Genomic DNA, 14,386 nt, shown 5'->3' with positions numbered 1-14,386 from the left:
CTAACAGTTTTTCTCAAAACTACATAAAATAGTCGTCAAGAGACAAAAATTCAAATGATCTTTTTTTCTTATATTTTTATAACAGGTATTCTTGGATAAAACTATAGAAGTGCTTTCTAGCCTTAAACTGAACATGTATTCTTAAACATTAAGTTTTATTGCATCTAGTTTTTACTTTACCCATTTTACCTTCAATTGGTTCGGGTATCTCTATATTGATACTAGCATAATTATGGTAGCAAAATTATACTCGTATGTTATTTATAAAGGTTATTTAAAAAGTAAGAAAAAATGGCAATGAATTATCATTATTACTTGTTTTATTGACATATTCAGACTGTGGAAGATTTTTTTTCGGAAACGAACAGCATTCGTGAATAAAGTGTATATAAATGTATATAAATATAAATTTATGTGCTTAAAAATGATTTTTTTTTGTTTTATATATTTAATTTTCTTTCAGCTTCACGCTATATCCCGCATGTAGCAGGGTAAACAGAGGGAACCTAGTGTTAAGTCACACCGCTCCCCGCTTTCCGTCGAATAAATTAAAATATTTAATATTTTATTTACTCGAGTGGGAATCGAATCCATAACCTGTCACGTTTACACGCTTGTGCCACTGCGCCACGAATAGCTTCAAGGACGTCAGTTATATTTTGCCTTTAAATCTCCATAGATTTAGTGGCAAAATATTCTTGTCGCCATTTACGCTAATATTTTATTTAAAATATTTTAAGTTTGTATTCATTCTAATTTCAACAGTAACTCAGATAATTACTTGCATTACTATCAATAATTTATTTTATTCTCGATTTCTTATAACATTTCGTAGATATTTTACGAAAATTTTATTTATACATTTTGTATCAATAGGAAAATTACTATTTGAATCTACTGCTGACTTGAGGAGCTTTTTGGCGTAAAATAAAATTGGGATTAGGTATTTTCTCAAAGAATTATATTTCTAATATTCTAACGGGAATTTTCTCATTCCGATTGAAATATTTTAGTAAATTATATAAGGAAAAATATAAATAAAATACAAGAATATTGTTTATCTTATCATATATTAACTTATCAAGTCTTAGAAGTAACTATAATATTATTTAATCACTAGTTTAGGACCTCGCCTTAGGGGCTGGCGCGGCGTCTTCGGAGTCCTTGTACCAGTCCTCGCTGTAAACAAATAAATTATTAGCATTTCATACTTATAAAAAATACAAAAATACCTAAAAGCTTTTTTATAATATAGATAAATATTTAAATAAAGTTATTAAATTAAATATGACTTTAATTAATTTCATTTAATTTCATTTAATTTTACGGTAATGGTTCTTTTTGAGCTTTAGTAAGGAATTTATAATAATATAAAAATCTTAACTGTGTTGAAACAGTATTAGGTATAGTTGTAATAAGCAAAAATATACTAATATTAAACTTACCATCCACGAACATTCTCGGGGGCGTCGCATTTCTGGCTTTCCTCATTGTATACTTCACCAACTTGGCAGCCAAGGTCACGGGGCTCTATACCGTTTAAGCAAACGTAGAAACGTTGGCAGTCATTGGGGTGGGGGAACTTGGGGTGAGCGACGATCTGGCCTTGGGCATCGACTTGTTGCTCCTTGGGGCACTCGAAGCCATCCTTCGTTTTCTCTGATGATATTATTTTTTTATTAATATACGATTTTAGACTTCAACAAAAAAGAGAATTTTGATCATTACTAATTCAACACCCCTTAAATCTGCGAGTAATAATAATTTGACAATAAAATTACTTAAAAGATATAATTATAATGCTAGAGGTACTGTTTTAGTGAGTTTACTTAACAATTCTTCTATGTAACGAAGGCAAATATTGTATTAACATTTCAAACAGTAATAAATGAAACGTTAACTTAAAGGTTAAATGTAAATGGAGGATCATCTACATTCTATACAAGCTTAGTCACGTAATCGAGTCTCAAATACATCAATGCAAGAATAAACACGATTTTAATTTATTTGAATCGTGAATTTATGTATGTACAGTGTACACACTTATAGAAATAACTTCACGCTGTATACCACACACAGCAGGGAAGGCAGAGGGAACCTAGTGTTAAGACACTGCGCTCCCCACTTTCTGCTGAATTCTGGAGGTATTGCGTGTTGAGTGGCGGAACTCAACGCCGCACTTCGATCCAACTCCAGAGCAAAAAAAGTTAAAGTATTAAATATTTCATTTTGTCGAATGGGAATTGAACCCACAAAACGTCGCACCGCGACTGGCCTTTATAGAAATAGATAAGTGAAACGTAATTGATATAAAAATAGAAGTTAAAGTAAAGAACATAATTCTTATAATTTTAACATTCTAATAGTCACTGTAAATAGAAAATTAGGATAATCTTACTATCTTGAGCGGCGCATCCTTGTCTTCCAGCGGTATCGGGCCACACGCAGGTACCAGAGTACTCGTCGAAGTGCAGACCAGCGGTACACTTAACTTCGATAGCTTCACCTTCGATGCAGTTCAAGAAGATGTTGCAGACGGAAGCGTCAGGGTGAGCGAAGAAACCGTTACGACGAGGGCATTGGGCGCTCGGCTTGGGGGGTTCTGTTGAACGAGAAATATATTTTTAATAATCCACTTCACGATGTATTCTTTTCATATAGCAGGTTAGGAGAGGGAAATAAATTAATGGCTATTAATTTGGCGATGACAAACGGAAAACAATAGTAGAGAAAACACAAATAAAAAAATGATAAGAGATAAAAGTTAAAAATAATTTAGTATCAATTCGTCAAAAAACAAAATGTCAACGTTATTATTTAACACTAGTTTCACTTTCCAGGTGCGTTGTAAATATGACTGTGTCTATAATGATAACAAAAAGCAAAAAAATAGTAAAATCTTAATTGGCAAAAAAATTCTTCTAAATTTATCGGAAAATTAGTATATAGACGTAAATTTCAAAATAATCCTTACATAAAATAATAAATATAGCTATTAAGAAATTACGGTCGACAAATTCCACTTTTATAATATTACAGATTTCACAAAGGCACGTATTTACGAAAAATATTATACATTCAAAAATATAACAAGAAATCACCAAGGCGAACTATCGAAACAACTTTTGAAATCGTATTATTAATAAAAACTTAAAAGTTGCATCATCTTGGAGTCGGCATAACTTTCGAACTAGAAATGGTAGTAAATATTTAAAATGTATGTTGTAAACCTTGATATTGCACTGGTTGCCATGTTGAGGTCGAGTTGAGGTAACCAATTATATATAGGAAATAAGATAATAATATATGTAGACGAGGTATAATATATGGTACAATTATGGCTATTTTTTTTATTCTGTTCCGCTCAACCAATTCGCCTTGGTCCAAGTTAATTTGTCTCGTATTAAATTCCTTTCACGACCCATTAAATACTTACCAGACATACAATTTCAATAAGAACAGGACGAAGTATCTACTAAAATATAAGGTAAGGTAAGGTAATTGCATACTTAAGTCTCTAGTCACGCGTACTTGACAATAAATATATGTAAATGTCTGTAAAAGACTAAGGAATGTTGTTAGTCTTTAAATAGAATTATGAGCAATGTAAGTGAAAAAACTATAGGAATTCTTTTAGACTTTTTAGATTTAATCATGGTATTATAATAGTTCTATAATAATATATTTTCGTATCTAATCGGCCTAGAAAAGCCAGGGTGTGACCTAGATGGTCAAAGGTGGACACTTTCATTTCTGACATGGTTGCGCTAAATGACCTTCAGCAGAAATGTTCGACGTAAAATGTATGTGTCATGTCATGTTGAGGATAATAACAATTAGAAATAAAAATTATAAGATTTTATTTATACCCAACTATAAAAGAATCAAACTAAATCAAATGTAGTTATATTTTTTTAAGCACGCTATATCCCGCTCATAGCAGAGTTGGCAGAGGGAACTTAAGAATATAGCATTAAAATACTCCCCGTTCCTATCAAGACACTTTCGTTTCCCATTTTCTTTTTTTATAATCTCGTTCAAGTTGTTTATTTGTACTTATGAATCTTCTACTAATAGTACATAAACGGATATATTTTATATATTAAAATACTTACGGAGCTCGACTCTGTTGCCGCAGTCTACATTGAAGGGTTGGTCGCATTTGTTGATCTTTCTAATGGTGGGGTCAAACACAAGACCATCGGGACACAACTTGGTGACTGCAGCACCATCAGAACATTCGTAGAACTTGTCGCACTGCCTATCATCCTCGTATTGGCCGTCCTTGTTGGGACATTTGAATTGGGCGCCTGTAACAAAAAAGTTATTCATTATATTTTCTAGAAATCAAAGTAATTCTATTTCTATAAGCCTATACATGTTTATATAAGAGTTAATTTAAACGGCTCATTACTAGGCGTTAGAAGTCATTCATCTACGATACAATATAGTGAAAGTGGAATCAATCAAATCAAGAATCAGAGCGGCCGTGCTCCGATATTCTAAAGACCAAACGGGTCAGTTTTTTTCTTACATAAGAAAATAACGCAACGTTATATAATCGTCAGCGAACGTCAACAATCGATATTGAGTTACATGCTCTTATGCGTAGTTGGATAATACGTAACAGACGGACAATCTTGAGCGTAGGAATATGGGGAGATGGGTGGTCCGTGCCCACCCCAGAATAGTCTGGTGGACACTTCAGGAATTTTACTAATAAAAAAATTAAAAAAGAAAACAATTTTTCCACGAAAATATCTTTTAGATACGCGCCCATGTGGACAACACGAAGGTGACTTTACAATAGTAAACCCCGGTTGCAAGAAATTGCATGCCTGTAATACCACGCAAACTATTAAAACCTAATGTGTTTCGTAAAAGAGTTGGTAAACCGACTATGAATTTTGTCAGTCCAAATTTAATTGCAATTAAAATTTTATATCGCGTTGAGTTGTAAATATCATTTTGAAATCAAAATACCTGAACCGGTACAAAAGTTTTTTTAAATCTGTGAGACGGATATTATATTAGCAGCAAGTAGGTAACCATCTTAAGCTACGTAAGCATTCGACATTTAAAAGTAATAGCCGATCTAGTGTTAATTTATGCATGCTAGACCACGGTCGGTCAAGGTTGAGTGAGCGAAGATTTAATTTATTATTAAATGATTTTTCCATGCAAATTAATGGAATAAATAAAATATTATTTGTTTTTAGCTTTACTTTAGGTATTCATAAATATTTAAGTGTTCAACTTGTTATTCAAAGCAAACTTACTCATGCAAATAACTTTATAGATAACAATATTTTTTTTCAGTAACCTTTTCTAAAACGTTAATTAAAATTCATCTAATTACCATTCAATTTTAATATACAATGTCAAATGTCACATATGAACATAAATTAATATTTTTATAATCACAAACGTTAGTTTAATTATACATCAAAGAGCACACGTGGGATAAATATGCCAGGCTCTGCGCCCGCGCAAGCTATCGCAACTTGGCACGGTGACGCAACCCATCGAGAAGTGAAAGCGAGGTGTTGCGACACGGTGCATCGGTCGGATGCATCACGGGTCGCTCTGTGACCCGTATTGCTGGTGAACTATCAACTTTATATCCAGCGTGTGTGATTGTTAGTTAGGCAACCAAGGACGATCATGGTTGACGAAAAAAAAAAAATTTTTTTTTATTTTTTTCCTTGAACGTGTGAAAAGTTTTCTGAAATTTGATTTTGTTTTGTGTTTTCGACATAGTAACATATTCAAAGAGGTCCTTTCGATCTATTTTAATCGTGATCGAAACTAGTTTTTCCGAGTCACGTTTCGCTCATTGGTGACCGGCGTACAGAAATAAATGTCAACATTGATTTATTTCCTCAAACACGTTTTTAACGTGATAACAATTTCAATCCTGTTTTCTAAAATTAAGGTTATTTCTCTTATATAATCTTATGTTAACTAAAAAAAAGTAACGAAATTATATATACATTTTAGGTTGTATTATTTCTTATAGAAATATCGTGAAACATTTTGCACGTTGGATTGAATTAAGTAATGAGATATTAAATAAAGTATTAATTAATTAACGCATCACGCAATCACTAACTAAGTAATAAAAAGCATTAATTAATGAGTTAGAATTTACAGGATTTTAATTAACTAACAAAATTACGCATTTCTAAGAACAACCGAAAACCATAAAGAAATGAGCTATAGACCCATTAGATAAGTAAAAGAAAAATATACATATTAACATTCCACCTACTTTGCTCGCACAATATAAGAGCCACAATTTCCGGTTGATTATGTAAATTGGTCGTTGCAAAAGCCTATCTAACATTTGCGTAAATTTAATATAGCTGTGTCAACACGCAACCAACGCAACCTGCAGAAATTTTATGTTATCATACTTAGGTACCCGCAGTAAAAACTGTTTGGACGAATGTCAATGTCGAATTACTGCAAACTCACTCAAGAGTGAATTATTTATTGTTTCCTTTTTATATTCTTATATTTTTACACACCATTCATTTTCTTGTAAAATTAGTTTTAATTAGTTTTAGAAACGAAATCTAAAATATAGATATAGATATTTTAGAAATATATATAATATTTTATTATAACCTATTCACACCGAAAGAGATATATTTGAATACAGTATTTATATATTTTTAAATTGGGTAAGATTCCACATGCATCGCGTTCGTTTGACAAAGTAATGTTGACACGTAGCCACTACGCTACGAACGCGCCTTACTATCTATGTATGTAGCTTTTCCTACGCACGAGTTTTTTCTATACATCGAAATTAATTTTGTATGTTGCCGGGTACCTAAGGTGACCGACTACATTCATTTAATAAAAATAAAATATTTACGATAAATAAAAATTAATTAAAAACTAAATAAAATTTCATTGTATTAAAACAAATTGAAATGTTTTTATAAAATTAATTGAAATTTTCCAATAAAAAATGATATATCTTTTAAGAATTGATAGGAAAGTACCACTCAATTATGTTATTATGCATGCACAGTAACTTAACGGATATACCAGCCACATGGGATCGGCAAATGGATTACTTTGCGTATAGAATATAAATAAACGGAAGCAAATGCAATAGGTGAATGTTAAAATTTTAGTACGTGTCTAATATTGTTTTATTTAAATTTAATAAAAATTTAAATGGAAATAAATATTTTATGTATGACGAGTACATTTTTTTTTATACCTACCTACCTTCATAATTTTTACATTGAATAGGAATTCAAATAATCAAATAATACTATATACAAATAAAATATTTTTATATACTAGTAAGGATACTAGTATATAAAAAATATTTGAAATTCTATTTAAGTTTCATTTAAACAAATAAATAGTATATCTATATGAAATGTATATGAGGGTAGTTGTATAAAGTCCACAATGTGCTACATTTTGATGCAACGTTTTATTAATTGATTTTGATATATGCACCAAAAAACCGACTCGTTAACGTAATATATAAGAATGAATATTATTTTATTTACTGTTTTTAATAAGAATCAAAAAATATTGTATTAGGAAAATATATCCAAAATATCCTTTACCCGATAAAAATAAAAAAAAATCAACTCACTCGCAAGGGCGGCGGCTGCTGCCAACACGATGAACACTTTCATGATGACCTTTTGATTAAGATATTAAAAATATATTTAAAAATACAATGACTAGATAGCGGTCCGACCCCTCTGGCGACCCTGGTGCGACTGACGAATGCAAGCGTCGCGCGCGCTTTTTCTTCACCTGACCTGCGTATGCGCCTAAAACCGGTACGAAGACTTAGGCGTGATTTAACAAATTAAATTATTAGTGAAACAATACAAATTTTCGTGGTTGCAAAGGAATATAATTAGCTGATGATAGATGATGATTTTGAGTTGAAATGCCATTCCAAGGAAAGTAATGAAAGTTTGTGCAACTTTTGTTTTAGCCACAATGTTTAACCAATACAAAAGGCAACTCTAGTATCACAAATACAAACATTATATGAATATTCCGTATGCAAGACATAAATTGTATTCATATCGCTACTTAGACGTATATGTGGATAACTGTACCGTATTCTAAAAACTTAGTGTCCACGATATGTTCAGAATAATAATATCTTTTTGTTCAATTGAAAAATATTTTTTTCCATAGAGGCGCGTCGACCGAGTGCTCGGCCAGTGTCTACCATTCACTTTGACAGGTTTCTTAAATTAAGTTTCATGAAATTCAACATTCGTGTTTGGTGCCTTGCGGACATTTTTTTCTCTTTTATAGATTTATAATGTTATATCTAGTACTATTATATATATACCTATAATTACATACATAAGAACCACTAGATATTTTATGAAGGTATATAAATAAGTACGTATAAGCTAACTCAAGTTTAATAGTTAAATATCTAATTCGAAAGCTCACTATTCTCATCAACTAGAGTATAAGCATATGTATTTAAAATATATTTTTTCTTTATTATGAGTAAAAAAGGGGAAAAAGTAAAAAAGGGAAAAAAGGGAGGGTAGTTATTATAATACATTTACTTAATTCTTTTACTCACAAGATTTATATTTTCATACCCCATACAAGAGGATAATAAATAAAATATTTAATTGGATTCATCAAATTATTATATTATAGGTTATAAATTAAAATCATGTCTCATAGAAATTTCACACAAACATTTTCTAAAGTTCAACGAGTATTCATATAATGATTGCCAAACAAACTGACCTTTGCGATGCTCGCAGCCGGAACCGAAGATAAAGAAATTGGCATAATATTAATGAAACGAAGACGCCCTGGAGGATGCCCACGTATCGTAGGTGGAGTGTAGGTGTTAGAATAATTAATTAATTGTTCATATATTAATGACGTTAATGAAAGTTTTGTTCTTTGAGGCCAGTCATGGCGCAGTCATGTTATTATAAACACGACAGGTTGTGGATTCGATTCCCAGTTGGGGAAATAAAATTTTTGGCTCCAGTGTCATGGCAAAGCCTGACATTGAGTGACACTGAACACGGTGTGCGGTGTCTAGAATTCGCAAAGGTAGGTAGGACTGGAAAAAAAAATATTTAAAGTTTTGTTTTTAACCGACTTCTGTAAGAAGAAGGTTATCAATTCGACTGTATGTTTTAGATATTTGTTATGTATAAATTCAGACCTATTGATTATCCAGCTTTTTAAGGAACACCTCTTTATTATATTTGTTTTTTTTTTCAGCATATCTAAGAGATCTGATATATTATCGTATTATAATACAAATTTTTCTACCCGACATAACTTATTTAACATGTTTTAGTTTTAAATAAACCGGCCGGTGTTTGCGCGAGCTACATATGTCACGTTTATATTTTTTTAACAAATTGATTTAAGCAAAGAGCTAGACCCATTTTATTTTACATTATAATTAATGTTCCAAATTTTAATAATGTATTATATTTCATGTATAGTAAGTATCTATTTCTATTAATTATTTTTAATATTTTGTTTATTCGATGGGTCTGGTAACCAGTTAAAAATGCCGCGTTGAGCTCCACAATTCAACACACAATATGTTGAGAATTCAGTGGAAAGTTGGGAACGGAAGTGTCTGAATGGGAACGAAATTCCTTAAGGCTAAGTTCAGGTAGGTAGTAGCTCGAACACGAAATAAGTAAGCATATTGAGGGATTCTACTAGCTTATGTACAATAATTGTAGCAACTATTGCACTAGACAAAATGAGAAATAAAAAAAATGAAATTCTGGGATAAATGATTCAATAACATATTTCAAATTTAAACTTATCCTTGAATAAATTTTAAAGAAAATAATGATGAAATAATTTCTTAATAACTTGTTGTTACTTATATGTCGAAGGAAATCTACTTTTTAAAACGTATTTAATCAAATTCAACGTTATTTACTTCTCATGTGGGACATATATTTTTTACCTACCTACCAATGCAAGGAAATAATTATTCATACCCTCGAAAGGGATTGAACCTTATGCTGTCTCAATGCACCACCTTCGCTTCAATCTGTCTATTTATTCAGATCTATTCTCTAAATTGTTAACTATTTACGAGTAATTATAAGCTCAGTATGTATAAAACTTGTTTGAACTTCAAAGTCTACGAAAATAAAGTTGGAGGCGGCAATATTTGTATATATTTGTATCTTTTGCCGAAAATTTATACGTCTTAAAATTGCACATATAAATGTATTGAGAGAATATACAATACAGCCTACAATTCAGCCTACAACGCAGGTAATTTTGCCTTGGCGTCAGAGAGAAGAATTGAAAATATCAATAAATAATAATCGATTCCCCCGAATGAACATCGAACCCCCAACCGCCGCGTTACAGTCACACCCTGCTTCACGACGGCCTCAAAATATTTATATTTTTTTCATTAACTTTAATACTTTTTTTTTAAAGTTGTAAATCAAAAATATATCAAACCAATATTCAAAGTCTTTATCAGACGACTGCTATGAAGCAATTTGTATAGAAAGGATTTTAGTAAAATACTTATTGATAGACAATGGAATAATGATTCACAGTAGAAAACGAAATTAAGAAATCAATTAAAATATAATTCAAATTTCAAAGCACTCTAGTACCTAGTTCAAATTACAAAATATATACATAAATATAATTTATGAAACTTTTGAATTTTCAAATCTAATTAATCCTATCGTGGCGTAATGGACGGTACTAACGACTTCATTGTAAGACAGTTAAGAAGTGTTTAGCCATATTAAAATATCTACACAACGTATAGTCTGGCAAATATGTTATTGATAATGGGAAGCACGCGCGGTAAACTGCGCAGTATACTATGCGCAGAGAACGTTCGATCAGTGTTACCCTGTTATGTTGTTTTACTTCACGCTTAGCAAATTACATTTACCTATACGATAATTAAAATATCTGATCATGTTTATGTTGTAGTAAATTATACAAAACGAAAATTTTATGAGGATATCTAAATATCGCAAAATAATCAGCTGTTCCATACATTGTTGTCGAGAATAAAATCAAGACTAGCCCGAAAAGTATAATAACATTTTTGAGTCAATAAATAATTAATCAATTCTAAGCTTCTGCTTATATAACTAATGGCACATGATATTTACGTATATGTGTATATACTATATACACACTTATGTACAACATAAACATTCAGTGTGCATAATACAAGCTTATAAACTATGCAATATGAATAAAGAAATATCTGGCAATATTTAAACTTCTTAAAGATTATATAAAAGAAAATATTATTGGGTAAATTATTTCAATAAATTTTGAGGTACAAAAAAAGAGAGTGCGGTATCCCTTTGCCATAGTTTGCCATTTGCGTCAGTGTGAGCGCTACGTCCTTACAGGAAATTCGCACCCACACATCTTTATAGGTACAATCGAGCTCACACTATATTGTTCAAACAAGAATATAATTAATTGTAATTATTGCTTTGATTATTTGTTTTATTATTTATCAATTTTAATTTTTTACTTTCTTGCATGCATTAATTAACGTTTTAAATAAAACGTTAATAAAATTTTGATTTAATTTGGAGATATAATTTATTAATATAATTTATTTGTTAAGACCTCTATTTCCATTATTTAAAAAATTTTTTACTTACCCATAAGTTGATTTTGCATGTTGCCTAACGCTAAAATCTTGTATTTGTTTGCATGTTTTATATATTAAATTTACTTTTTAAATTTTACTTTTTTTATTGAATTTGGATTGAGAAGATTTGTATGTGGCCTCATTATAATAATTTAATTCAGTTTTTTATTTAATTTTTCAATTTACCATATCTTCATTTTGCATGTTGCTTTGGTGTTTTTTACTAATTTTTATAATATTACTAGATAAATATGCTCTACTACGCCATTCCGTATATATGATGCTATCATATGATATTATATTCATATTTCATAGTAATGAACTGATAGCGTTGCACTCGACTGTACCGTAGCCCGGTCACACCCCGCAACGATTCCCCGCGAGCCCTTACGGGGAATCGGCCGGCGTGAGCGGGGTGTCTATGTGCAGACATCAAAATACGCTTTCTGCGCAATTTGCCGCGCGTGCTTCCCATTATCAATAACATATTTGCCAGACTATACTTAAGCCTCGATTGTGGATTTCGTTTTACTTGTAATATTCGATGCGGCGTTGGGTTCCGCTATTTAACTAACAAAAAGTAAATAAAAATATGAAGGGAATAATATTTACGCACCGAACAGGTGTAATTTAGGCAGTAAATGGCATGAAACAATTTATATACTTCATAATTTGAAAATGAGCTTGAGAGATGAGAGAGCTTTTACAACGAGTTTAACATTGTTAATATTTAAATATAGTTATAGAAGAATACCTAAGGGTATTTGAAAAAATATTAATTAATAGATACCATCATTTTAATGATGGCCAGTGGCGCAGGGGCACAAGTGTGAAACTGTAAACGCGACAGGTTGTGGATTCGATTCCCATTCGAGGAAATGAATTATTTGATATTTTCCGTTTCTTCACTCTGAAGTTAAGATAAAGCGCGGCATTGATTTTCTCCACTCCACACGCAACGCCTCCAGAATTTAGTGTAGTGTTTAGCGGAGTGTCTTAACACTAGGCTTCCTCTAGCCTATTAGTATACTTCATGGGGGATACAGCATGGAGCTGGAAAAACATATTTTAATAGTGTTTATATATAAGTATCCTATGTATGTATGTATGTATGTTCTAGACAAGACACGCACTCAACCTACAAAAGCCGATATCACGATAGCGGCAGACTAGTTACTAGTCACAGAAAACAAACCCGTTCTCGTGACATTGTTCCATTGACTCGCAGCTGAAGTGTTGACTAACCAATTAATGTAGGTTACAGAATGGTCTAGGACTTAAATATAGAATAGAATAATGTTCTGTGAAAAAATCTTTTATACAATACTAGCGGCCCGCTCGCGGTTACACCCGCGTGAACTATGTTATTATTAATTTCTGTCTCCGTGACTACGTCTTAGTGACGTCTATGCAAAATTTGAGACTCCTAGCAGTTGTAGTAACGAAGTTTCATACAAACTTTCGACCCCAAAAACAACCCCTTAGAAGTCGAATATTGCAAATTCCCGTCTTAGCGAGCACCTACGTCCTATAAGTAACTCCTATGCAAAATTTGAGCACATGTAGTTTCTGAGATTTCGTGATGAGTGAGTGACCTTTCGATTTTATATATATAGATAGTTAATAAATAACATCTATTATTTAAGTTTTGATCTTTTTTCAGCTTCAGCTTTCTATTCCGCACACAAATGGGGTAGGCACAGGGAACCTAGTGTTAATAAACTCCGTTCCACATTTTCCGCCCAAATTTGATTAATAAGGCATTGTGTGTTGAGTGGCGGAACTCAACAGCGAGCTTTTGCCTTGGTGCCAGAGAAATGAAAATATTTATAAATAATAATTCATTCCCTAAAGCGGGAATCGAATCCACAACCATCTCGTTATAGTTTTGTTTGATTTGAAGACATAATTACCAATGTTATAAAAATTAAGCTTATTTTTTTTTATATTTAAATACATAGGTAATAATTATGCGTTACGTGTACGCTACAAAAAGCTTATACATATTACATGATTAGCATTAAAACTGGTTATTTAGAGAGTTGAATGATATATCTTAGACAATGCTGTCAATCCAACAATACTCGCTTTCACTGTTTGACTTATCAAAGGAAATAAATTAACAAGAGTTTCGTATGGTCTGAAAAAAATATATAATAATAGAGTTCTAAAATTACTTTGTTATTAGATTCATTATAATTTAGATGTTAATATTACTAATGGCGTAGGTTGTAATAATATTAGGTGTCGTAATTTATGTTTTCATAAATATATTGCAAATTACATGTTAAATTACATGCCGGCGTTAAAGTCCGCCACTTTACACACAATGACTCAATAATTCGGCGGAAAGTGGAGAATGGAACTGATTGAATCAGGGACAGATTATCTCCTCGCTAGGTTCCCAGGTTAAGTCTGCGTACTCTACTATTGCTAACTGCGTAAAGCTAAAAATATACATTAAATTTTATTATTAGTAATAACTGTTAAAGCGAAATAAATAAATCACATTATAAGTGAAGTCTTCAAGTAAAAAAAAATATACGCATTCAATGTCAGTAATGCTTTTTCCAGTAGACGAATGCGGATATGAAGTTATTTTTTTTTATTCCGTCTGGAATGCTTACATTCACTTCTCTGTTGCTATAAACGTACATTATCATGTACGTTTAATTTAAAAAAAGTATTAGATAATAATAATTAATAAAATTTCAGTTCTATATT

The 14,386-nt window shown here is 31.4% G+C and overlaps 1 protein-coding gene across 1 annotated transcript; it reads right to left on the bottom strand.

Moving 5' to 3' along the window:
- Positions 1 to 1,051: 1,051 nt before the first annotated feature.
- On the bottom strand, positions 1,052 to 7,787 carry LOC146534766 (protein obstructor-E-like). Its single transcript, XM_085192989.1, has 5 exons — positions 7,628 to 7,787; positions 4,116 to 4,310; positions 2,399 to 2,602; positions 1,446 to 1,659; positions 1,052 to 1,179 (listed from the first exon to the last, which is right to left on the bottom strand). Exons 1-5 carry the CDS (start codon positions 7,668 to 7,670, stop codon positions 1,122 to 1,124), a joined length of 714 nt encoding a protein of 237 aa, XP_085049115.1. The 5' UTR covers positions 7,671 to 7,787; the 3' UTR covers positions 1,052 to 1,121.
- Between the last annotated feature and the right edge of the window lie 6,599 nt (positions 7,788 to 14,386).

This window comes from Heliconius melpomene, chromosome 11, assembly GCF_056956725.1.
Source record: "Heliconius melpomene rosina isolate 202511_hmr_F chromosome 11, ASM5695672v1, whole genome shotgun sequence".
NCBI classification, from domain to species: domain Eukaryota; kingdom Metazoa; phylum Arthropoda; class Insecta; order Lepidoptera; family Nymphalidae; genus Heliconius; species Heliconius melpomene.
The sequence above is the reverse complement of the archived record's forward strand: the minus strand, read 5'-3'. Positions and strand labels throughout refer to the sequence as shown.